General features: G+C 45.0%; 1 protein-coding gene across 1 annotated transcript in view; it reads left to right on the top strand.

The window, feature by feature from the left end:
- The window catches only part of LOC126253707 (neprilysin-4-like), an 823,274-nt gene that overhangs the window by 727,396 nt on the left and 70,337 nt on the right, over positions 1–25,541 (top strand). Inside the window, exon 10 of the mRNA XM_049955239.1 lies at positions 4,082–4,226. Within this exon, the coding sequence (XP_049811196.1) occupies positions 4,082–4,226 (145 nt within the window). The remainder of the gene's footprint in view (positions 1–4,081; positions 4,227–25,541) is intronic.

Below are 25,541 nucleotides of genomic sequence, written 5' to 3'. Positions count from 1 at the left end.
GGAGTCTGGTAGACGAGAACAGCTATGCAGCCGTTCGAAACTAAACCGCCTTCAATGTCGTTACGCTGCTATGTAGCTGTTATTCCTACGATAATGGCAGTGTCAAGGCCGATACATTATCACAGATATATATTATAAGAAGCAGAAATGATACTGAGTAAATAAAGGTCATTCTTCGGTAGAAACGAGCCACTTCCGTGAAAATGTACATAGGACAATGTTTTTGGAGACCGAACAATTTCTCAGTAGGAATCTGTTCAAATTCCGCAAGGACCGCCGTTGAAACCCGAACAGCGCAATTTTTTTCCAGACAATCAGTTTGGCTGTCAAGAAAGCAACGCGTGAAGCTATCAGTAGCTATCGTAGCACAATATTGCCGAAATGTTTGGCTGTCAAGAAAGCAATGCGTGAAGCCATCAATGACTGTTGTAGCACAGTATGGCCGAAAGATCTTTCGCAAAACCCGAAGAAATTCTAGCTGTATACAGGGTGTTACAAAAAGGTACGGCCAAACTTTCAGGAAACATTCCTCACACACAAATAAAGAAAAGATGTTATGTGGACATGTGTCCAGAAACGCTTAATTTCCATGTTAGAGCTCATTTTAGTTTCGTCCACCTACGCTCAATGATGTCATACGGGATACTCTACCTGTGCTGCTAGAACATGTGCCTTTACAAGTACGACACAACATGTGATTCATGCACGATGGAGCTCCTGCACATTTCAGTCGAAGTGTTCGTACGCTTCTCAACAACAGATTCGGAAGAGGCGGACCAATTCCATGGCCTCCACGCTCTCCTGACCTCAACCCTCTTGACTTTCATTTATGGGGGCATTTGAAAGCTCTTGTCTACGCAACCCCGGTACCAAATGTAGAGACTTCGTGCTCGTATTGTGGACGGCTGTGATACAATACGCCATTCTCCAGGGCTGCATCAGCGCATAATGGATTCCATGCGCCGGCCGCGGTGGTCTAGCGGTTCTAGGCGCTCAGTCCGGAACCGCGGGACTGCTACGGTCGCGGGTTCGAATCCTGCCTCGGGCATGGATGTGTGTGCTGTCCTTAGGTTAGTTAGGTTTAATTAGTTCTAAGTTCTAGGCGACTGATGACCTCAGAAGTTAAGTCGCATAGTGCTCAGAGCCATTTGATTCCATGCGACGGAGGGTGGATGCATGTATCCTCGCTAACGGAGGACATTTTGAATATTTCCTGTAACAAAGTGTTTGAAGTCACGCTGGTACGTTCTGTTGCTCTGTGTTTCCATTCCACGATTAATGTGATTTGAAGAGAAGTAATAAAATGAGCTCTAACATGGAAAGTAAGCGTTTCCGGACACATGTCCACATAACATATTTTCTTTATTTGTGTGTGAGGAATGTTTCCTGGAAAGTTTGGCCGTACCTTTTTGTAACACCCTGTATAAAGGCTGTTAGTGGAACCAAAATTAGTGTGCAGTCTCTCGCGTACGAGGCAGGAACTTAAACTGAATCTAGCAAAACAAAAGCAGACATGCTTAACTCCGTTTTCAAATGTTCCTTTACAAGGAAAATCCAGGGTTCATGTCCTAATTTAAGAGGAGGTTTACTATCTTTGGCGCGAAAAAAGCATGTTCTTTGAGAATTTTTTTTCTCGGGATGTGTTATAGATATCAATGTCAAATTTGGTAAAAATGTTTATTGATATTTACTCTACAAACTGGATTTTTTCGACAGGAAATGTCGAAGAGCAAAGGAGGAAGTGCCGTCGGAACGAAACAAAATTTCGATGTAGACCTCCACGCGCGGTATGTCACAGGTGAGCCGGCTCGTCTGACGTTAGCGAAGTATATAAGATTCTTTACGAGTTGTACCTCGCTTAAGTTATTTCGACCATTGAAAAATGTTTATAGTTGATGGATCGGAATAAAAGTGGTACAACTCCTAGACAATTTAGTTAGCTTCGTCGGAAACAAAGAATCATGCCAATCGGTTCAGTAGATTTGAAGTTACCATACCGCGCGATAAAAAAAAAAAAGTCATTTCGAGAAAAACGCGTTTGAAGTTTTGACTACATATAAATGCAACATTATGCATCTTACGTTCAATCTTCTATTCCGGGTCCATAAACTAGCCCTTCCTCTTCCTCATAGAGGGCGTTCTGCTCGATCCGGGCCATCCTGCGCTGCTCCAAAGCCGCTCGTACGGCCGGTGACAAGCGGTTTTCGGCCGCTTGAATCCGGTGGTCGTCCGAATGCTTGGCGAACTGCGTTGTCATGGTCTTCAGAATTTCTGACTACCCTTCGTTGAAGCTTCTCACTGCCAGGAAAGTCGCAATCTCCACAGTCTTCGCACCAGAATGTAAATGCTTAGGAGCTAACTTCCAAACACACGCGTTCAAACTTTCATTTTAATTTTGTGTGTTTCCTCCCAAGCACCGGTACAATAACTCGTCCTCCGAAAGAAAAAAACTGGTGCGTGAAAAAGGCCGATTTCAGGCAGGTGCATTTTTTTGTTCAACCGTGAATAACAAACACTTCCGTTCCGTATTCGGAAAAACCGCTTCGGGGATGGATTCTAAACACTTAGATGGATCCAAAAACGCAATTTTTAAAAGACCGATTTTTTGAACCAAAAAATAGTAAACCTGCCCTTAATCATAGTATCACTGAGAATATGAGTGAAGATATAAGTGTCTGTGGGGATGAGAAACATCTGAAGCGTCGAAACTGAACATAGCTCCAGGACTCGATGGAAGCTCTATCAGAGTCTATAACCAACTGGCGACTCAGTTAGGTTGTTACTCGAACTTCCCACGTACACACCACAACACAGCGTGCGCAGAGGACAATCACATGAAGCTTGTCACCATCTTTCGGGCTTTGAGAAAGGTCGAATAAGTGCCATGAATAACATGGCAGCATATATTGCATATCTCACAGACTCAGTCTGACAATGTGTCAAGAAGAGCAGGCAAGTGTCCTTACGGAAGAGCTATACCACGAGAATATCGTATGCTTGTGAATAGACGGGACAACAGCACAAATCTAGGCTGTGGTCGTAGGCAAAAAGCCACCGCGAACTATCCGGAACAGATTACTGGAAGACGGTACGGTAGTTGCCGTACGTCGTTTATTGCTGACACCGACCGCAACACAGACATCAGAGAGCCCGACTCAACTGGGAGACTGAGCGGCGTGCTGCGTGTTCGCTGATGGGTCTCGTTTCTGTTTGTGGCGGTCAGATTGACGCCAAATGTCCACAGAAGACCTGCTGGTCGTGCGGCGGAGCGGATCGGTCTCCCACTATCCTTTAAACAATCAGTCCACCTACCTGGATGGGTTTCAGGATGTCCGCAAATTCACTGTGCGATGGTAAGTACGGATTTAGCCGAAAAAACCAGGGTTGACGAAATTTCGACTAAATACCTACCACGGAAAGGCCAGGAAACTCCAGGCCAAGGGTAGCATCTGAAAGTTAACCTATCGAACGTTAAGGATTGTTGCATGAGTCGTTTGAAAAAAAGTCTAAAATTTCCTTTAAGTGGTTTTATTGTCTTTAAAAGAAGGGAAACTGCCATCAAGTCGTTATTACGAGTAAATATCCCGACATTATTATGCAGCAATGTTACTGACGTCTCTGTTACAAGTGCACACCTGAAAGCAGCCAGAAGATACTTATTACTTAAAACATGTCTAAATTTTATACAAATGAATATCAGTAACTGCTGATAACGGGGCAAAGGCACTTAAGCATATTTGAGCATTTATAAAGAAGAGCAAAAACACAGTAGTCTGCAAAACAGGTATATCTGAAATTCAGTAATTGTTATCTCCCTAAACCTTGTTAAAAAACGGGCTCTCGCTTAATGCTGTAACACTTTTCGATTCAGCCGGTGCATCTGTATAACTAAGTTTTGGGCCAGCATGCATAACACATGAGAGCCAGGTCTTGCTTCTGACTCGTGCCAGTTTGGTAAATAAGAAGTTCCTGTTGCATAGAGTGTGGGTATTTTAGTGAAATTTAAAAGTTCCATTTTTTACACACATAATAATTAAGATACTGTCTGCTGAGATGTCATGGCATGCCTCGATGCCTACAGATGAACTGGACGCGCTACCTGGACGCGGTCCTGCAGAACACCAACGTGACGCTCAACCTCAGCTCCGACGTGGTCGTCGTGATGGACGTCAACTACCTGCAGAAGCTGGCCTCCCTCATCGCCGTCACTGATCCGCTGCGGCTGGGTGAGTAACCACGGACCAGCGTACCATATTTCCGGCTTCGATTACCACGTCACCATCTGTATTCCAGACGCTAGGTGGCTGCTGCCTGCAGTAATTAGGGAAAAACGCGAGTGCGCCAGCCATCAGGACGACTGCCCGTGGTAACCGTGGACCTGGTGTCCCGAAATTACATGAATCCTTCCTTCGACCCGACGTCTCAAATCATCGGTTCTCTGTAAAATTCTTTAATAATTAGCCATCAATTTATCTCACATTGCCACTTACTTGGGGAATGCAACATACATCAGTGACCATTTCAAAACATACCCTTTATGAAAACAATAAACATGGCAGAACTTGTATTAGCAGCCCAGCTTTGTGCCACGTTAGTGTGAGCAGTTGTTGACACAACATATTCATGCTAAAGGCAAGTCAATACCTGTTGCCTCATTACTACGTGCTTTTTTGGCAGGAATGTAATGTGCTAGTAACTCAGGAGCTCCAATTACTTCTTATCTGGGTCTAATAAATAATTACCTTTGATTGTATCCATGATAGGGCCGGCCGGGATGGCCGAGCGGTTCTAGGCGCTACAGTCCGGAACCGCGCTGCTGCTACGGTCGCAGGTTCGAATCCTGCGTCGGGCATGGATGTGTGTGATGTCCTTAGGTTGGTTAGGTTTAAGTACTTCTAAGTCTGGGGGACTGATGACCTCAGATGTTAAGTCCCATAGCGCTCAGACCCATTTGAACCATTTTTTTTATCCATCATAGATAAGGTTCAAATGGTTCAAATGGCTCTAAGCACTATGGGAATTAACATCTGAGCTCATCAGTCCGCTAGACTTAGAACTACTTAAACATAACTAATCTAAGGACATCACACACATCCATGCCCGAGGCAGGATTCGAACGTGCGACCGTAGCAGCAGCGCGGTTCCGGGCTGAAGCACCCAGAAACGCTCGGCCACAGCGGCCGGCGATAGATAAAGGCTTGTAGATGTTAAAATCAGTGTTAAAACACAGACTCAAGCACCTTTCGCAATCGAAAAGTGGTAGAATTGACGCGTCTTTTGCAGGAAGAAACCTTCATAGTCTTATCAAATTAATTAAAATAATAATATAAATAACACTATTTTAGATATCGTGATCACTTCCCTTGTAACCGCGTCCTTCGAAAACGTGCTTCAACATCATGCGTCCAGTCGGTAAAACTGAATAAAATAGAACGGCATATTTACTACACTGAACTTAAAAGGCTTTCAATGCAGAAGAAATAAAAAACTGGGAACAACTTCGACAGAAAAGGGGAAAGACAACGTGAGGAGACAATGAGGGAGTACTGGGAAATAGAAAGAAACAACAAAGAAAGAAAAGGAATTGAAGTTGTTACGTGATCCAACATGGTCAATACGGGAATAAAATGAAACGGCTTATGCAGTTCGTGAACGCAGACAGTGTCACAACAAGCAAAAATTACTCGCGTGGAAGATCCGCATTCCTCCAGGAAAGACACACCCGGATGCGAACACGTATGTAGCACGACTTACCGCTTTGTATGCGTAGACAAGAAATCAATTCTAGTGCTTTCACATTGTGAATTGAGGTTGAACCTGCATTTTAACATTCATTAATTAGTTTCTTATAAAGAAATAAATTAGTCCCATAACTGATTTGTCAGCGTGCTCCATATTTTCTTATTGTGTGAATTTTATTTTTGCATATTGATTACATTCAATATTCTCCATATTCGCGTCGTTATTTATACTTACTCTTTTGCTATGAACCGCTCCTTCCAATTTGAATTAAATACATTTCTTACGTCAATACCAGTCACACTAACCCATTCTTTCTCCAGCTAACACTTAGCTACACACTTTCTAAAAATTCTATTCAATTTCTATTCGTTCCATGCATTACCTGACCATTGAAACTTTATTTTCCTATCCATCCCGATTCAGGGAAAGCCAGGAATTGCGATTAAGGGAAATTTACATGGGAACTGTTATGACCCAGGTCGTGTTCGTCGTGGCAATATTTAATGCCCACGTATACTGTGAACAAAAAGTATATTGGTGATTAGTTAAAAGCTTCTCTCCTCCTTCTTTGCAGCTTAATTATACAAACACAAGAAATACTTATCAGTCAAGTCTCTGTCTTGAACAATGATTTCGATACTTCAAGTTGTGTCCATCGAAGAATGCTAAAGTGCAAATAATAGAGTGAAAGTCTCACGTCGTGCATTTATTGTCTCTAACCACACGAATACTACGAAGTGCAGTAGAACCTAAGCACAGGAGGTCTGACGTTGCACAGGCCAAGTCTCTGTGTAGCATGAAAACGACTGCTGGTAGCTGCACATGAAGTCGGAGGTGAAGATACTAAGTCGGCGGACCAGTTGACGTCAGAAAGCAGACCACTGGAGGTTCCAAGAAGGATTTTGATACATGGAGTGGGGCAGTGGTTGGCGTACTCGTCCGTGGAGAGCTCGATGTGAACTGGCGACGCTTGACTATGGAGCGGCCTACTCGTGGGAACGTGATGCAGAGGTGAAATAGTGTCAACGAAAGCAGTGCCACAGTCATGGATGCAGGCGCTACGTTCAGCAAGCCTGGCACCTCTCATGGCAGCTGCCGAAGATTCTGTGAACAACAAACCAGCCTGTTTGGTTGCTGTTCATGATATTTACTAACATGTGAGGCAGGCACTGGTCGGTGATGGGGATGGTGGTGGGAAATCCGAAACCATAAAATAACACCTGCCACGTGCTCACCCGTAGGATGTACGAGGGCGGTTCAGAAAGTAACCTCCGATTGGTCACAGTGCGGGTTGTGGGGGGAGTAGCGACGCCATCTGTGCGTTCACGCACTCAACAGGTCAGTCGGCATCAAGCCGTAGTCGAGTGAACGTCGTACCTGCGCTAGTTTAGTTTTTGTGGCAGTTTGAAATGTGTGCTGCAATAGAAAACCCCGCCAAATGTGAAGTGCGTGCTGTCATAAGGTTTTTTACAGCCAAAGGATATTCTGCAGCAGCTATTCATCGTGAGCTTTGTGCCGTGACGGACCGAGAGTTATGAGTGAAGGAGTTGTCCGTGAATGGGTACGTTTATTTAAAAGTGGACGAGAAAACGTTCATGATGAAGAGAGGAGTGGTAGACCACCATCGGTGACTGACGAACGCGTTCAGACAGTTGATGCAAAAGTTCGTGAAAATCGACGTTTCTCAATGTCGGAGTTGTCTACTGGTTTTCCACAGATTTCTAAGACTCTCTTGTACGAGATAGTGACAGCAAGATTGGGTTACCGTAAGTTCTGTGCACGATGGGTGCCCAAAATTCTTACCGACCACCACAAAACTCAAAGAATGGCCTCTGCATTAGACTTTCTGTCACGTTATGAGGACGAAGGAGAACCATTGTTAAACAGAATCGTGACCGGTGACGAAACCTGGATTAAGTACGTGAACCCTGAGACAAAAGAACAATCAAAGATGTGGGCACATTCAAATTCGCCTACGAAACCAAGAAAAGCCTCGCAAGATTTTTCTGACAGAAAACTGATGGCGACGGTGTTTTGGGATGCCAAAGGGGTGTTGTTGGTTGAATTCATGGAACGTCGTACGACCATTAATCAAGACGTGTACTGTGAAACAATAAAAAAGTTACGACGGGCTATACAGAACAAACGCCGTGGTATGCTGACTTCCGGTATCGTTTTTTTGCACGATAACGCCCGTCCTCACTCTGCTCGCAGAACAACGGCCCTTTTTGAGTCCTTCAAGTGGGACGTTATCAACCATCCACCTTACAGCCCAGACCTGGCGCCAAGTGATTATCACCTCTTCATGCATTTGAAGAAATGGCTCGGGTCACAGCGGTTTGATGACGACGAAGAGCTCAAAGATGCGGTCACAGGCTGGCTCCAGGCACAAGCGGGTGATTTTTATGCAGAAGGAATTTCAAAGCTTGTGAAGAGATACGATAAGTGCCTCAATCGCTATGGAGACTATGTAGAAAAATAGTGCAAAGATGTAGTTGTAACATGTATATATTAAAATATTTTTATTTAACTTGGTGTATTTTTTTAAATCAACCGGTGGTTACTTTCTGAACGGCCCTCGTAGGTGTGCGACTGGTTGCTGTCTTATAGGCGAGTGGCCACAGATGTAGCATCCCTTCCCCCAGTAAAGAGATGGCAAAGTCACCTTGATGGAGAGAGACGATCCAGCATCCATCCTCCCCCAGAAAACGATGGTGGTGCTATCAGGAGGCATAGGGTGAGGAGCGATCGTGGCATCTGCCCAGAATCAGCAGTCAGTGTGTCAGAGATGTCACCTGTAGTAGATTCTGCAGGACTGGATATTAGAGGCTGGTGTGGGTGGACCCAGAATGGCTGGGGGCAACTGAAGAGCGAACAGTCTGGAGCCTATCTGCAAGGATAGAACATATAATAATAATAATACGTCCAGGACGCTGATACTGCTGCGAGAGCATCTGGAAAGTATGCATGGAATTGCCAGAAAGCACAGAGTGGTGCTAGAGCACACTGGAAAGACTATGGTAAAAACATTGCGCCCATAGTGCGCAGTAAGAGTACGAGAGCACCAGAGCAGAAAGATTGTTGCGCCTGGATGACATAGAGAGCGCAGGAGCACTTGACAAATACGAATATTGCGCCTGGAGGGTACATATGTGCGCAGGAATACTTGAGATATGGAATGTGGCGTGGAGTAAGGACTAGCTAGGAGTCCTGACATTACTCCAGAGGCGCTTCCAGTGACAGTGCATGCAGCGTAGCACGCCACAAACTTTATGGCGGGTCATGGCCCATCGAACATAGGCCGGTGTGAGGTGGAGCGTACACTATTAAGTTAAGTAGTGGTCTTAACTTTGTACACATGTACTGTTTGTGTTTTCTGTTGTGGCGTAACAAGCTAGTCACGCCACACTGAGGAGGAAGCCGATTTGCACGCGTACACACACGCCGACTGGCGTCAAGTCTGGAACAGGATACGTTATGACTGCTATAAAGAAAATACGTAGCTTTGGAATATACTTAACTTTTAATCAATCCTTGTGATACATCTCTCTTCACTATACAAATGAGACTCGTAAGATACATGCACTGTGACAATTGGCGCCTTGCTAAGTCGTAGCCATTAACTTAGCTGAAGGCTATTCTAACTGTCTCTCGGCCAATGAGAGCAAAGGCTTCGTCAGTATAGTCGCTAGCAACGTCGTCGTACAACTGGGGCGAGTTCTCGTACGTCTCTCGAGACCTGCCGTGTGGTGGCGCTCGGTCTGCGATCACACAGTGGCGACACGCGGGTCCGACATGTACTAATGGACCGCGGCCGATTTAAGCTACCACCTAGCAAGTGTGGTGTCTGGCAGTGACACCACATTTTCCATTTCTTTTTCGTTTATAAATGTATAGCTATGGTGTTCTTTTAATCGTTGAAAAAGGTCTTCTTAGGCACTTGTGGGTTTTATTGTTGTTCTGAAGAAGGTGTAGTTATCTAAGCCGAAACCTGGGTTAACACTAGGTGCTTTTTTCGCAATCGAGGCGGGTTTTTAGTTCTTTAATATATTAACCAACGATTGCTGACGCGCTGCGATGTAGAAGGTTCTTAGAAGCAGTAATATTTGAAGACGTCTTTGGTTCCAGAATTACATTCATGCTTCGTATTATTTTATTCTTTTAAGGAAAAAGAAATGTTAGTAACAACGAGGTCATCAGTAAATACATGAAAAACAGTTCTCAAAATACCAGTTTGATGAATTCTCTGGAAGAGATACTATTACCTGTACGAGATATCATTCTTATAACATACTTCCGTATGGTGAAAATACTGTGTCTATAAGTTCCCCAAAGATGACCACATAGCTCATTAGTGAATGTAAATATACAGATGAAGCTAGTTTCTTCACTTTTAAATCACTTAACGCACTAATCATATTCGGAAATGTAGTTGAACTGTGATGCTTAATTAATTCTAGGATGTTTTCTTATTATGATTGCGATTCCTCCTTAATACCAGAAACATAACACTATCTACTTCTCATATTTCACTGTCTGAGTAAACCATTTTTATAGCTTGTGGAGGTCTATGAGAAGCCCTAAACTGTACATATTGAGTCTTACCAAAATTTAATGATAATCCATTTGCCCACAAGCAGCTGTTGCTGTTTTGAACCATTTCATCCTGCACTTGTACGAGTATAACCTGTAAAATCGAAAATTAACATATATTTGACAATCCAAGTGGACGATCATTTACGTACATCTCTTATTGTTCCAAGTTTTGATATGTGATTGACATGTAACTAATATAGTCTGCTTTATGTCGTAACCATGAACATTCGGTGTCAACTATTCATTAACAATCTTTCTCTTAACTGATGTTAAATAAACTAACAAAGATGAATTGGAGGGAGAAAGAATAAAACAGAAACAGGCAGATTGTATTCTGTAGAACTCTTCGTCCAGTCGAGCAGAACAGATTAGCGTGGAGCTCGATACCGTTGCTTCAGTGGCTACGATGGTGAATAATTGGCCGCTGCCCTGGGATATCGTCAGTCATGACCAGGGAAACTACGCCGGCTGGCAGTCTGCACGGAACGGTCTGGCCCGCTGGCCCTCCGCCTAACTACGGGCAACACGCGCGCCGGCTTAGCGAGGTACAGCGGCGATAATTGAAGTAATCGCCCGCATCGCTGCGTAATCATAGCGCCCATTACGCCCGCTGATGAACTCCCGACCGCGGCACAAGTGATTACGCTATTTGCGCAAACTCGTATCTCCCAGAAGACTGGTGATTCCGCTCCTGTGCATCATTTAGTCTGTAAGCTGATCATCTCCTAACCTACTGTTCGTTTTAATTTCCAGAATACTTCTCTGGATGAACGGTTACTACATACTACTTATTTACGGAAAGAAAGGTGGCCGGTAACGACATACCAAAATTTATTTCTATTTTAGAGTTCACTTGGGCAATTTCGAATCCTGTAAACGCAATTTTACGTTACACTGATGCTTCTAGCGTAACATACGCAAAAATAATTCGCCTTACAATAATTAGCGTGTGCATCGATTCACATTTTCAAAATGTGTTCACTTTCTCAGTTTGGTCTACATGGCGGAGGCAAACTTACACACCTTTCCTCGTATCAAAGATATTCCTTATTTGACGAATAAACAATATTTCAACTAAATATTAGAACTGTGATCTTAACAGCGTAACAATGTTAATTAACAAAATTTAAAACTTGTTATGACCATATCTCCAGAAACTTAAAAACTGACAGTTCACGTTTAAAGTTCCAATTCTTGGGCAATATCTTCAGTTCAGACAATGAGACACGGTATTGCAATGGAACACCGTTACAATGAGACAAACATATTATAATTGCAGATAAACTGTCTATATTTATTTTTAGAGGGGCCGCCTGAAACGTCCCCTTTGAAAAATTGTTAATGACTGTGCTGGTAAACTTCTATGTTATTTGATTTTCAAACAGCTGAGCAAAACTGAACGTACTCAGATCTCTCTCTCTTTACTTACTCTGATCATCACTAAACTGTCACACAATATTTTTAGCGCAACGCAGTCTGACTTTCAATAATCCCTACAAAAGAATAGCCCTGACTAACAATAACCTATACCTTTTATGAATCACTTACCTCACAGAAATCTTCGTTACTCGAACTACTGAAATACAGTGAGCGCCAATACTGCCAGCTAAATAAAAGATTCTAACTACTGAAGGCACTAACTACTGATAGGCATAGTTAGCAAACGAAAGATTTTGATAGAGAACAAACAATGTATTTACCTTAATACTGTTCAAAAGTCATCATATATATATATATATATATATATATATATATATATATATATATATGACCTTCATCTTTACAAATTTCCTTTTTCTGGTGGACACATTCCAGGTCGTCGGCTTATAGCAACCTCTCAAAACTCCGCCATCTCTCTCCCAACATCCACCACTGCTGGCGGCTCACCTCCAACTGAGCAACGCTACGCGCTGTTCCCGTCCAACAGCCCAACACAACAATAGCGAATATTCCAACAATGAGTCCAGCCAGCCACAGACTGCACACAGCACAGCCAGTGATTTTCATACAGAGCGCTACGTGGCGTTACCAAAATAAAAACCTAAACAGCCTACTTACACGCCTAACCAAGATTAGTTGTGAGGGAATAGATTGGTTCCGATTCAAGTTATTTATTTACTATGAAATCTCGACACATATCGCATTAAAATGCCAGAGAATAAGCTTCCAGCGAAATGAACCTAAAGTGTCGTAAATGTGACTGTAAACCACTCCAACACAACGAGCACCACGTCGTCTATATAACTAAAACACGAAACACTCCAGCAGTTCATTTTATTCAAAAATGTGCTGCTAACACTGCGGGAAGGAACCTCATTTACCTTCAAGACTGCTTGAGGAACTGTGCAAGCGCCTCTAATCTGTTCAGCTCGCAAATGCAAAGTAAATGTGTCCACGACTCACGAGAGGGTACGATTATCAAGCAACACAAGCTGCGCGGAAAATGTCGCAAATTGTGAGCTGTTCAGGAAGTGGATAGCGTTAATGCGAAACGCGACACTTATATCAAACTCGGTAAACGTACCCCAGACCGCGCAGATCGCCTGCGGAGATAAAAGATCGCCCCCAAACGGCGTCAGCAGGTGTGCGCCTCAATCGGTGCCAAGACGAGAAGCCCCTCTCCGTCCCACGGCAGGACCGCTAAGTGTCCCAAAATATTCTGCTCTAAACCCGACTCCCCACTTTTTAGAAAAGTCAGTGGGTAAGGGATAAGTCAAAGCCACTGCCATCGTGACCACCGCAATGTTGCTTTGTTTTCATGCATACAGGGGAGCCCAGCAAAAATTTCCCATTCTTGGCTTACAGAATGCATCTTAACATGCAAGGGGTTGGTATGGGCTACTAGCGTTGTTCCACTTATTGGTCAATCCCTTCGCGCCGAGGCTCAGTAGCGGGTAACGTGCATTTGACTGGGCAACAAAATCTGGAGTGTAAGGCTAGGAGATGCGACGGCCCTTCGTTACATCTGCATACGGGGAGATGAATTCGTCACACTCAGTAATACGCTACGGACATGCAAAGGCTTAGCAGCAGACTGACTTCCAAGGATAAAACTGTACTTCCCGCCAAAGCGGGGAGCAGTGCTTACCGCAACCGACTTCCGCAAGCTACAGTGTCCTGGGGTCCTACATACCGTCTCTCAGCCTCTGTCACTGACCTCCTGCGGTCAACCCGCACCCCGGGACGAGCATCTGCGCACAATAGTTTCTATCAATAAAATGTGAAGCCTTCTGAAATAGCAAGCCGTGTTCTCTCCGCAGAAATAGCCGAGAAATAAACAGAAAAACAATAAAATATCGCACAGAGATATCTGAATGTTATGTCACTCTCTACAACAACAAACACAAGAATATAGTTCAGAGTCAATAGGGGAAGAATGAAATAAAAGCACCACACCCAAATTTCAACGAACAAACGTAATTTAATGGCTTCAACGAAGTCGTCCTCTAAACACCACCGTCCAGCTAGGTACTTGGCTCCAAAATCATGTGTGAGGTCTCTGCTTATTGAGCGTCTCCAACTCACTAAAGGCCAACTCTCACCTATAGACGCAGTGTGGGCCAACCCCAGATCCACGCCTGCTCATGGGAACGCACTTTCACAATCTCTCGATTTTCCTTATTGCAAGAAACAGCTGGGTGGACCACAAACGATCACCTCCAGATTTCTGGAATACACTTCGAAAACACCACCTCCGCCCCAGCGAAAACACGACTTCTACACGTCAAGAGGGCTGCTGGCCGAGTCGATTCCGCGAGTTCCAGAGCGCTCCACAAAACTATTTATTGTTCAGGCCGCTCCACCAGTCATACTGAGAAATCGCAACTTCATCGTATGTTCCCCGCGCGCGGTAATCACTCAGTCCACTGCGAAACACTGTCCAATTTCAGAGCTTTTCAAACGTTTATTTCCCAGCAGGCGCTCAGAAACGTCTGCCATTCTCTGAAAATCACTCGCCCTTGAGCCACACTTTTAGATGCCCTCCACAACCCGTTTAGGAGGATTAGGGAAAGGTCTGCGTATTAACTTCAGGATGGAGAAAATTCCTTCCTCCGGAGACCGACTGTGGCGCAGAAAATCGCCACAGAAAGACCACACAGGCTCGATCAGGAAATGATGTAACATTACCTCCCCTTTCAACCTGCTTACTGCTGTCTGCCTACAACTTAGCCCTCACACTTCCCTCCATAACCAAACCGACTATTTCATAGCCTCAGGATGGGACCTATCGACTAGTCCCTTCTTTTCGTCAAGTTGTAACACAAATTTATTTTCGCTCCAATTCCATTCACCAGCTCTTGATCGGTCAGACGATCTACTCAATTAATCATCAAAAATCTTCTACAGTACCACATTTCCAAAGCGTCCATCATGCAAGAAAGCGACTGTTGGGGAGGCGGTAGTAGAGATGGTTCTGTGTCACACTCCCAGTTCGCTTCTTACCAGTTTTCATCGGAGGGATGGTGGTGACTTGTTGTCGTCGGTAGGCGCAGCGAAAGAAGACTGAGAATTAATTATTTTGGCTCTGAGCACTATGGGACTTAACATCTATGGTCATCAGTCCCCTAGAACTTAGAACTACTTAAACCTAACTAACCTAAGGACATCACACAACACCCAGCCATCACGAGGCAGAGAAAATCCCTGACCCCGCCGGGAATCGAACCCGGGAACCCGGGCGTGGGAAGCGAGAACGCTACCGCACGACCACGAGATGCGGGCATTAATTATTTATTTCCGTAAGTTACAATAAATGTTTTGAGTAGCTGTTGACAGCGGCTGTCGATGCCCGTCGTGGATTCGCGTCGTAACGGGCCTTCCGTCCGCTCAAGATAGCTGACGCAGGATGCTCGTTCGTCGCAGTCTGTTGCTATGCGACGCAGCGGCAGTGAGTGAAGGAGGCGCCTGTGTTGGACTTACACAAGCTTATTTTTATGGGACATGCGCTATCCCCTCGCATTCACCGCCGTTCTTCTTCATCTGTTGAACTGCGATGACAGTTGCCGTGTTGGCAGTGTAGTACAACGATCTTGGTCTGCCTTTCAGGTGGGCCCTGTTCAGTCCGCCGAAGTAGCAGGAACGATGGTGTCTTGACCAGGGGCTATAGGGAAGACCTCCGGTTAAAAAAAAAAATGGCACTATGGAACTTAACATCTGAGGTCATCAGTCCCCTAGAACTTAGAACTACTTAAACCTAACTAACCTAAGGACATCACACACATCCATGCCCGAGGCAGGATTCGAACCTGCGACCGTAGTGGTCGCGCGGTTCCGGACTGAAGCGCCTAGAAACGCTAGGCCGCAAAGGCCGGCGCAAGACCTCCCGGTCCACACACCTGTGACAGCAGCAAGCTGTGGCGTTCAACTCTGCGACTCGTGATCATGGCGAGATAGCCATCTCTCCCAGTAAGCTGACGTTGCTCAGTAACGTGCAGGAAGTCTACAACAGACTCGTGTTAGATGTGACTTTACTGTAACCGGGAAATCGAGTACAAACATCATGTACGCCATCGATCTGTCTGACCGACTGCCTTACCAGCTAAAATGGTGGGGTACTTGTCAGCGAAGTGGTGGGTAGTGTTCACCCAACGTCACTTGTCAAGACCACACAGGTCTTACTGCTACGAAGGTGTCAGCGGTTCTCACTCTGCCGTGGTTGCTCGAGTTTGTTATAGTGTAGGACTCGTTAGTAAAAGCTCTTGGCATGCGTTGCTGCGTTAGCGATAGCGTTTCTTTCATCGAGTAACGAAGGTGACGTGATCCCGTCTAGCTGCGCTGACCCACTACGTTTCTGCTCAGGTCCTCTGCCTGGCTCCTCAGAAGCGCCGGTGTTGTGTTTTCCCCTGACGCACTCTCGGTGGTGAAACAAGAGGGTTATTCGGAAAGTAAGGAACGATCGGTTCAAATGGTTCAAATGGCTCTGAGCACTATGGGACTTAACAGCTGAGGTCATCAGTCCCCTAGAACTTAGAACTACTTAAACCTAACTAACCTAAGGACATCACACACATCCATGCCCACGGGAGGATTCGAACCTGCGACCGTAGCGGTCGCGCGGTTCCAGACTGAAGCGCCTAGAACCGCTCGGCCACACCGGCCGGCAAGAAACGATCGGTAGCGAATTGGAGACGACAGTGAAAATCCGTTGAAGTTTTGCACAGCTGTGTTGGGCAGTGTCTCTAGTATGGCTGTCGATCGCGTTACGTCGTTCTTTTTAGTTCTGAGCACACAGGGAGCACGTAAAGATACCTAGAACAATAGTGTCTTCCACCAAGTATGAGGGCCTGGTGAGAAATTTCGCCTGAAGCTATGCAGCCAACATTACATAACTGCCGTGCGCTTTCTTCTTTAAGACAATTCTCAGCCGCATTCTGGAGGGGCAATGAAGATGCTCCTGCATCGTTTCCAATTGGAAATGTTTGATTACCCACAATACAGCCCGTAATTGTCTCCCACTGAGTTTCTTCTCTGATCACATGAACCACTGCCTATGAAGCGCTGGCCTTGAAGACAGCATTTTGGCACAGACAACAGGCTGTAGGCCAGCGTAGAGAACTGGCGGAAAGCACTGGCGGCTGCCTTCTATAACTAGGGTACTGGGAAGTTGGTACAACGCTACGGCAAACGTCTGAGTCGGATCGGCGACTATGGAGATAAGAAGCTGGAAGTTGTAGCTAACTGTTGCAAATAAAACAGTTTTGATTTTCACTGTGGTTTCCGTTTCGCGACCTGTCGTTCCTTACTTTCCGAACAGCCCTCGTATTATTCTTTGTGCCCACCTCGCGTCGACGCCGCCGTAATGTAATCGAGATAGCTTCTTCGCTCTGGATGTTTGAAAAATTTAACCGTTTGCAACCTTGTACAATGTTAGGCATGCAGCAATTGTCTTCTTGTCGTACCCTCATGCCTTTTCGCACCTAGGGAGGGGCATTTGTCAGCTCATGTCTGCAAGTATTTTGATGTGACGTAAGAACATTAAACGAAACTCGTCGTAATGGCACAGCTGCAACATTCAGTTGTTGCAGTTGAGCGAAATCGCAAGAAAAGTGAAAACCAAATAAATTTGTTCCTTCGGTTGCAGAACATCAAGGAAATTTTCAATAAACAGGAAAGACCAAAAGTTAAAAAAAATTACCAAACGCTATGAACAAAAACGTTTGTAGATCAAGCCCCTCCTTTTATAAATAAAAACTTATAGTGTCTCAAGTCATGTCGACAGCGCCGAAAAATTGGTCTCCTACATTCCTTTCTTAATTGGTTGAAAGAACGCAGCATAATACTGTGTCGTCCGAACAAGACACAGCCAGGGCAAAAGCACCACAGGCACAAATACGTGAGCTGGTCTCGGTGACATAGGGACTCGCCACCTGCGCGATTTCCACCAGCGCTACGGGCGGCGCTGACGATGAAGATATCGACTACGCTTCGGCCAATTGCCGGCCGTGTACAATCCGCCAATGACAGGGCGACAACGGACGGATGCCTACTAGGAAGATGGAAGAGCAGGTCTCGCCCACTTGGTTATGGATCATCGTCCAGGACTGACTTGGACAGGGAACGTCATTTAGCGAACTCTGAGAGGTGAACAGACAGTTGCTGTAAATTTCATTTACCTACGATTATTTGCACTTTTCCAGTGAGGGTCTTTTTGTGTGTTGTACTGAAGACTTAATCATTCAACAAGTCACAAAGATAAGTAAACCTTTTTAACTCATTTGTGTGACTGTGTTACTAATTTGTTGGAGTGTTGCTGAACCTTCGTTCTGCTATCCTGTTACCTGACTCTGGGGCACAGCTGTGAGATAGTGGCAGGGACAAATTGTCTCAGCGGTGTGGTGTACTGCCCCAGAAGCCATTTCACGAACTCTGAAACTCTGCCTCCACAGCAGTAACGACTAGGCCTTTATAAAACTGGCGAAGAGGGTTTACAGAACGTAACACAAAGTAACCGACACCATCATTAAATACTGCGACGGCCTGATAAGGTAAACTGGGGATATTACGTACCTGAAATGAGAAACGACACCGATAAGAGCTAAATTAATACAACGTGGGGACTATTAACTCCGTTTATGCTGCGCATAACTAACCGTCAAAACTAATTAAGCTTACGTTAGGGGGGCGTGTATGAAATCTAAAGCAATCTATCATAATTACCACAACATTTCGGAAAGATACGACGGCCCTTAGAGTATTGTACTTGAGTTAACTCTCCCGGTAGAATATTCGCTAAAGACTTTCTATGGTTTTCCAAGTAGATATTTCAATGCCCCACTTCCTCCAGACGGTAAAATATATTGTCGTCATGCCCTTTCGCACACTAGGAGGTGATTTATAATTTCGGCACGAATTTTGATGAGAAGTTCAACCAACATCATCGTTACGGTACAGCACTAGCATTCGCTAGTTTCTAGTGAGCGAAATCGCAAGAAAAGTGAATGCTAAGCGCACTGGCACTAAAGTAATACATGAAAATAAATAAGTGTCAACAGGTAAAAGTTCAAATTTGAGGACGTGCGTCATTAGGCTAAGAAAACCGTCACATAGCAAGCAAGTAACATATGAACAAACCTGAAACATTGCACTGTCAATACCATCCGTCAGTTTTCACCCAAGACGTCATCAAAATAGCGGCCACAAACCACCCATCGCAATCCAGTCTGTTCAAAATGCGCTTCATAAGAGGAATTGTAGTTATTCTTATGATATCACATTCATTGGCTTCGCCAGTTCCAAACCAGAATGTCACTTTTCAACCTAACGTAGACCTCGGGATACACCTTATTTCAGTCTGTTATCACAACTAAGTTCCGTATTGACATTCGTTAGCATTGCCAACCTACAACCAATCTGTCACCTTTCAAACTAACTTACACCTATCACCACACCCTTCACTGCAAAAATAATATTGAAGAAAAATAAACTGTCAATATTCTATTAGTTTGCGCTCCTATAATATCACCATTATGTCACGGGTAAAAGCATGAATCAGTGTTCGAACCGATCGAGGAAACCCACACACGACAGGCTCGTTATGAATGACACAGAGGCATCGCCAACCGTCTGACTGGGTCAGTTTGTGTCTTTCTCACAAAAACAACTTTTTTTGTTCATAATCCAGGAACATAAAACTGTTGTTTTTTTCTGACTGAATAACCACACACTTCGCACTTCACCTATTTTAACATTCTTCCAGTCCTTTCTGTCCGGCGACGCTGTTATCAAGGTTTATATCGAAATGAAAATATCCGTCTTCAGTAACAAATCGTGACTTAAAATGCATACCGCATTTCTTGCTATGGGAGCTCCTACTGTCGTTAATAATACGAGGGTATTTCGTAAATTAATCTCCGATTGGCAATGAAAACATTTTTGCGTGCAGTTTGTACTTACGTGTTAACATTGTTTCTCCACATAATCACCACCCAAATTCTAACATTTTTCGTACCTCGACGCCGGTTTCTTTATCTCTTCATCAAAGAATGACGCAGCCTGGTGTTTCGGCCAGTCATTGACAGCATCCTCCCTAGAGTTCATCGTCCGTCGTGAAGAGCAGGGTAACCAGCCAGGCCTTCATCTTGGAGAAGAGGTGAAAGTCATTTTGTTCCAAGTCCGGACTATAAGAAGAATGGTGAAAAATTTCTCAGTCAAAAAGTCTGTGGTTTTCCCTCGTTGGCTCCGTAGTATGGGGTCACGCATTCTCGTGAAGAAGAATGATTCCTTCGTTGATCGTCCTGGTCCGTTTGTTTTCGATTGATCCGCGGAGTTTTGTAAGGTCTTACAATAAGATGTGATGTCAAAGGATTCTCGCGTGTTACTATCGCGAAATCTCTTGTCAAAATTTCTTTGCGAACCCATAAAACTGCACGCGCCATTTTGCAGACTGACAGCGTCTGATTGAGTTTTTGGGGGTTTTTATCCACCGTTTGGACTGTTCCTCCAATCACGTCTCGCACTTCCAATCCTTTTGAGAAATGTATTCGCTTTTTCGTGATCACCCTGAAGAAATGTCAAGGCCGTGCTCATCCTTTCAGTTTTATGAACATCTGTTAGACATTTCAATACCCACCACGTGTAAAACTTATGGTAACCTAACCAGAAGATGATGGTTACGAAACTCAATGAAACGTTGCGACAAGACGACGCCACCACTCGGCTGATAACCCGTGAAGAATTCATCAACGTAACAACTCTTATACTACGTTAAATGTCCTTGAAATTCAGCGATGTCTTCAGAAACTTCGTAAACTGTGAACCGACGTTTCGCTCACATAATTTCGGCAATATGTTGCAAAATTCATCAGTCACATGTGAAAACCTCCCTCGATCACTTTTGTCATGCACATCTGTGTGTCTAGCCTTGAATTTTCTGCACCATTTCCTCAGAAAACCATCACTAGTAACGCCATCCCCATCCACACGACACAATCGCTGATGAATCTTTTGCTTCCAGGAAGCGAATGATGGAATGTATCTCGCAGCTGGTGACAGACGAAGTAGCACAGTCCATTTAGATCGCTCGCTGCTCACGCACCACGAATGCAACACAGAGCAAATTCACGCAACGTGGCCTTCAAAGTCTGCTTTCCCAACCACGCAAGCGCCATGAAACTATAAGCATTTGTTTTATTTTCAACAGTCACTTGGAGATTAAATTGTGAATAGCACTCGTACATATATTTACCTACTGTTTTTACGTAGGAATTTTCGATGATCCTATTACATCTACATACACTCCTGGAAATTGAAATAAGAACACCGTGAATTCATTGTCCCAGGAAGGGGAAACTTTATTGACACATTCCTGGGGTCAGATACATCACATGATCACACTGACAGAACCACAGGCACATAGACACAGGCAACAGAGCATGCACAATGTCGGCACTAGTACAGTGTATATCCACCTTTCGCAGCAATGCAGGCTGCTATTCTCCCATGGAGACGATCGTAGAGATGCTGGATGTAGTCCTGTGGAACGGCTTGCCATGCCATTTCCACCTGGCGCCTCAGATGGACCAGCGTTGGTGCTGGACGTGCAGACCGCGTGAGACGACGCTTCATCCAGTCCCAAACATGCTCAATGGGGGACAGATCCGGAGATCTTGCTGGCCAGGGTAGTTGACTTACACCTTCTAGAGCACGTTGGGCGGCACGGGATACATGCGGACGTGCATTGTCCTGTTGGAACAGCAAGTTCCCTTGCCGGTCTAGGAATGGTAGAACGATGGGTTCGATGACGGTTTGGATGTACCGTGCACTATTCAGTGTCCCCTCGACGATCACCAGTGGTGTACGGCCAGTGTAGGAGATCGCTCCCCACACCATGATGCCGGGTGTTGGCCCTGTGTGCCTCGGTCGTATGCAGTCCTGATTGTGGCGCTCACCTGCACGGCGCCAAACACGCATACGACCATCATTGGCACCAAGGCAGAAGCGACTCTCATCGCTGAAGACGACACGTCTCCATTCGTCCCTCCATTCACGCCTGTCGCGACACCACTGGAGGCGGGCTGCACGATGTTGGGGCGTGAGCGGAAGACGGCCTAACGGTGTGCGGGACCGTAGCCCAGCTTCATGGAGACGGTTGCGAATGGTCCTCGCCGATACCCCAGGAGCAACAGTGTCCCTAATTTGCTGGGAAGTGGCGGTGCGGTCCCCTACGGCACTGCGTAGGATCCTACGGTCTTGGCGTGCATCCGTGCGTCGCTGCGGTCCGGTCCCAGGTCGACGGGCACGTGCACCTTCCGCCGACCACTGGCGACAACATCGATGTACTGTGGAGACCTCACGCCCCACGTGTTGAGCAATTCGGCGGTACGTCCACCCGGCCTCCCGCATGCCCACTATACGCCCTCGCTCAAAGTCCGTCAACTGCACATACGGTTCACGTCCACGCTGTCGCGGCATGCTACCAGTGTTAAAGACTGCGATGGAGCTCCGTATGCCACGGCAAACTGGCTGACACTGACGGCGGCGGTGCACAAATGCTGCGCAGCTAGCGCCATTCGACGGCCAACACCGCGGTTCCTGGTGTGTCCGCTGTGCCGTGCGTGTGATCATTGCTTGTACAGCCCTCTCGCAGTGTCCGGAGCAAGTATGGTGGGTCTGACACACCGGTGTCAATGTGTTCTTTTTTCGCCCGCATCTCGTGGTCGTGCGGTAGCGTTCTCGCTTCCCACGCCCGGGTTCCCGGGTTCGATTCCCGGCGGGGTTAGGAATTTTCTCTGCCTCGTGATGGCTGGGTGTTGTGTGCTGTCCTTAGGTTAGTTAGGTTTAAGTAGTTCTAAGTTCTAGGGGACTTATGACCACAGCAGTTGAGTCCCATAGTGCTCAGAGCCATTTGAACCATTTTGTGTTCTTTTTTCCATTTCCAGGAGTGTATGTTTGTTAGATGAGTTCATATAATTACGCCTAATCTAATTTTTTTGTCAGAACTTACTAATGGTTCTAGAGACAGTTGTATAGACTATAAGCGTAATTTACATTATATAACAGGTCTCTTATAGCTCACAAATTTTTCTTCGTTTATAATTACAGGGCAATAAACTAGGCATAGCTCTTCATGCAACTGAGCCGCTGTAGATCTTTTTGCACAGAGAAATTGGGAGTCTCGATTGTCATAGCCACTGTCGTCTGCATCTGACAACGACTGCTGGATAAAAACAATGACGTCTGTAGTTTCGTAAACACTCATCAGATACCGTTACATTTGTATAAATTTGATATGAGCTGCCACCTAAACTATAAGAAAATCGCTATTACCCTTCGAGAATGCCTCATTCAGACGTTAATTTTTTATTTTTAATCTCGTGTCATCGGCCTTCTGAGTGGTATAATGCAGCCCATTACGATTCCCTCCCCTGTACCCAACTCTTCATCTCATAGTAGCATTCCCATCCAGCATCTTCGATTATTTGACGGAGATATTCCCATCTTTGTCTTTGCCCTGCAGTCTTTGCTCTCTAGGACTTACGCTAGTACCACGAAAGTTATTACTGGACTTCTTAAAGCGTGTCCTGAGATCATCTCAACCGGTCCCCTTCTCATCTTTTCTGGTTCTCTCTCAGCCAATGATGCTCTACTCGTACATTCTCATAAATTTCTTCCTCAGATTAAAGCCAGTGTTTGACACTAATAGACTTCCCTTGACCAGGAATGCCCCATCGCCTATGTTAATTTGCCTTTTATGTCCTCCTTACTTCGTCCGTGATGTATTATTTTGCTTCCAAGGTAGACAACCCCTTCACTTCGTCTGTTTCATGGCCCATAAGTTTGATATTAGGTTTATCGTTAATTCATTTCTGCTACTCCTCATTACGTTAGTCTTTTTTTGGTTTACTTTCAGCCCATATTCTGTACTCATTAGACTGTTCATTCTGTTCAAAAGATCTTGTCATTCTACCTGACTTTCACTGAAGAAAGCATTGTCATCTGTGAATCTTATCATTCATATCCTTTCACCCTGAATATTAGCTCCATTCCTGAACCCTTCTTGTATTGCTGTCATTTCTTCTTAGCTCTTCAGGCTGTACGTCTTTTTAAATCCAAACACTTTTATTTGGTCTCGTATTCTTATTGTTACCTCTTGTTTCTTGTATGTGTTGTGTATTATCCGTCTTTCTCTACAAATTACATTTATATTTCTGATAATCTTACATATCTTACCAGTTTACGTTGCCAAAAGTTAAATTTAGTTAAGAGCCAAACTTTGTTGAGGGATAAGTTGACACGTGATCTTGTTCTGGGGTTATGGTCTCTGAAATGTTGGGAACCACTGCACTATGTGGAACTACTTAAGGAGAGGTTTCCTATCTTTTGGTTCAAGAAATCGATTTTTTTAAAGTTGCAGTTTTGGATCCATAAAAGTGTTTAGAATCCACCACTGAAACGGTTTTTCCGAATACGGAACGGAAATGTTTGTTATTCACGATTGAACAAAAAAATGCACCTGCCTGAAATCCGCCTTTTCAGGCACCAGTTTTTTTCGGGAATTTCGACTTTGTAGCCCCGAAAAATTATTCTTTGTGCTTGCCAATGACTAAAACTGATAAAGTGATCAAGGAGCTTACGGCGTACTACGGCTTGGCAATCGGACGACATTCCATTTCGGTGGAACAGATGAAGATGGCAATTTGGGCAACGTATTTCCACAAGTGTTCGACGGATGGCCACCCACAACACCAAAATTGTCCGGCTGGGGAAACTAGTTGGTCCAAGTGGCGCATTGCAGAGGCTACCGGACATCTGGACGAATATCAACACGACCAGCCGCTCTCCAGAGGAGTTCAAAAAGTGAGTCATCCGATCAACGAGGCCCTTTCGGAGGACGAGTTACTGTACCGGTGCTTGGGAGGAGACACACAAAATTCAAATGAAAGTTTGAACGCGTGTGTTTGGAAGTTAGCTCCTAAGCATTTACATTCTGGTGCGAAGGCTGTGGAGATTGCGGCTTTCCTGACAGTGAGCAGCTTCAGCGAAGGGTAGTCAGAAATTCTGAAGACCGTGACAACGATGGACGTCACCCTGGGACTCTATTCGACGCAGTTCGCCAAGCATTCGGGCGACCACCGGATTCAAGCGGCCGAAAACCGCTTGTGAACGGCCGTACGAGCGGCTCTGGAACAGCGCAGGATGGCCCAAATCGAGCAGAACGCCCTCTGTGAGGAAGAGGAAGGACTAGTTTATGGACCCGGAATAGCAGATTGAACGTAAGTTGCATAATACTGTATTTATATGTAGTCAAAACTTCAAACGTGTTTTTCTCGAAATGACTTTTTTATCAAGCGGTATGGTAACTCCAAATCTACTGTACCGATTGGCATGATTCTTTGTTTCCGACGAAGCTAACTAAATTGTCTAGGAATTGTACCACTTTTATTCCGATCCATCAACTATAAACATTTTTACTTGGCCGACGAAGTCGAAAAATCGATGAAAATACCCTATTTTTTCAAATGGCCGCCATGTATTTTTCTATGGTCGAAATAACTTAAGCGAGGTACAATTCCTAAAGAACCTTATATACTTCGCTAACGTCAGACGAGCCGGCTGACCTGTGACATACCGCGCGTGCAGGTCTACATCGAAATTTTGTTTCGTTCCGACGGCACATCCGCCTTTGCTCTTCGGCATTTCCGGTAGAAAAAAACCAGTTCGTAAAGTAAATATCAATAAACATTTTGACCAAATTTGACATTGAT

Source organism: Schistocerca nitens, chromosome 4 (genome assembly GCF_023898315.1).
Source record: "Schistocerca nitens isolate TAMUIC-IGC-003100 chromosome 4, iqSchNite1.1, whole genome shotgun sequence".
In the NCBI taxonomy this organism is placed as follows: Eukaryota; Metazoa; Arthropoda; class Insecta; order Orthoptera; family Acrididae; genus Schistocerca; species Schistocerca nitens.
The sequence above is the reverse complement of the archived record's forward strand: the minus strand, read 5'-3'. Positions and strand labels throughout refer to the sequence as shown.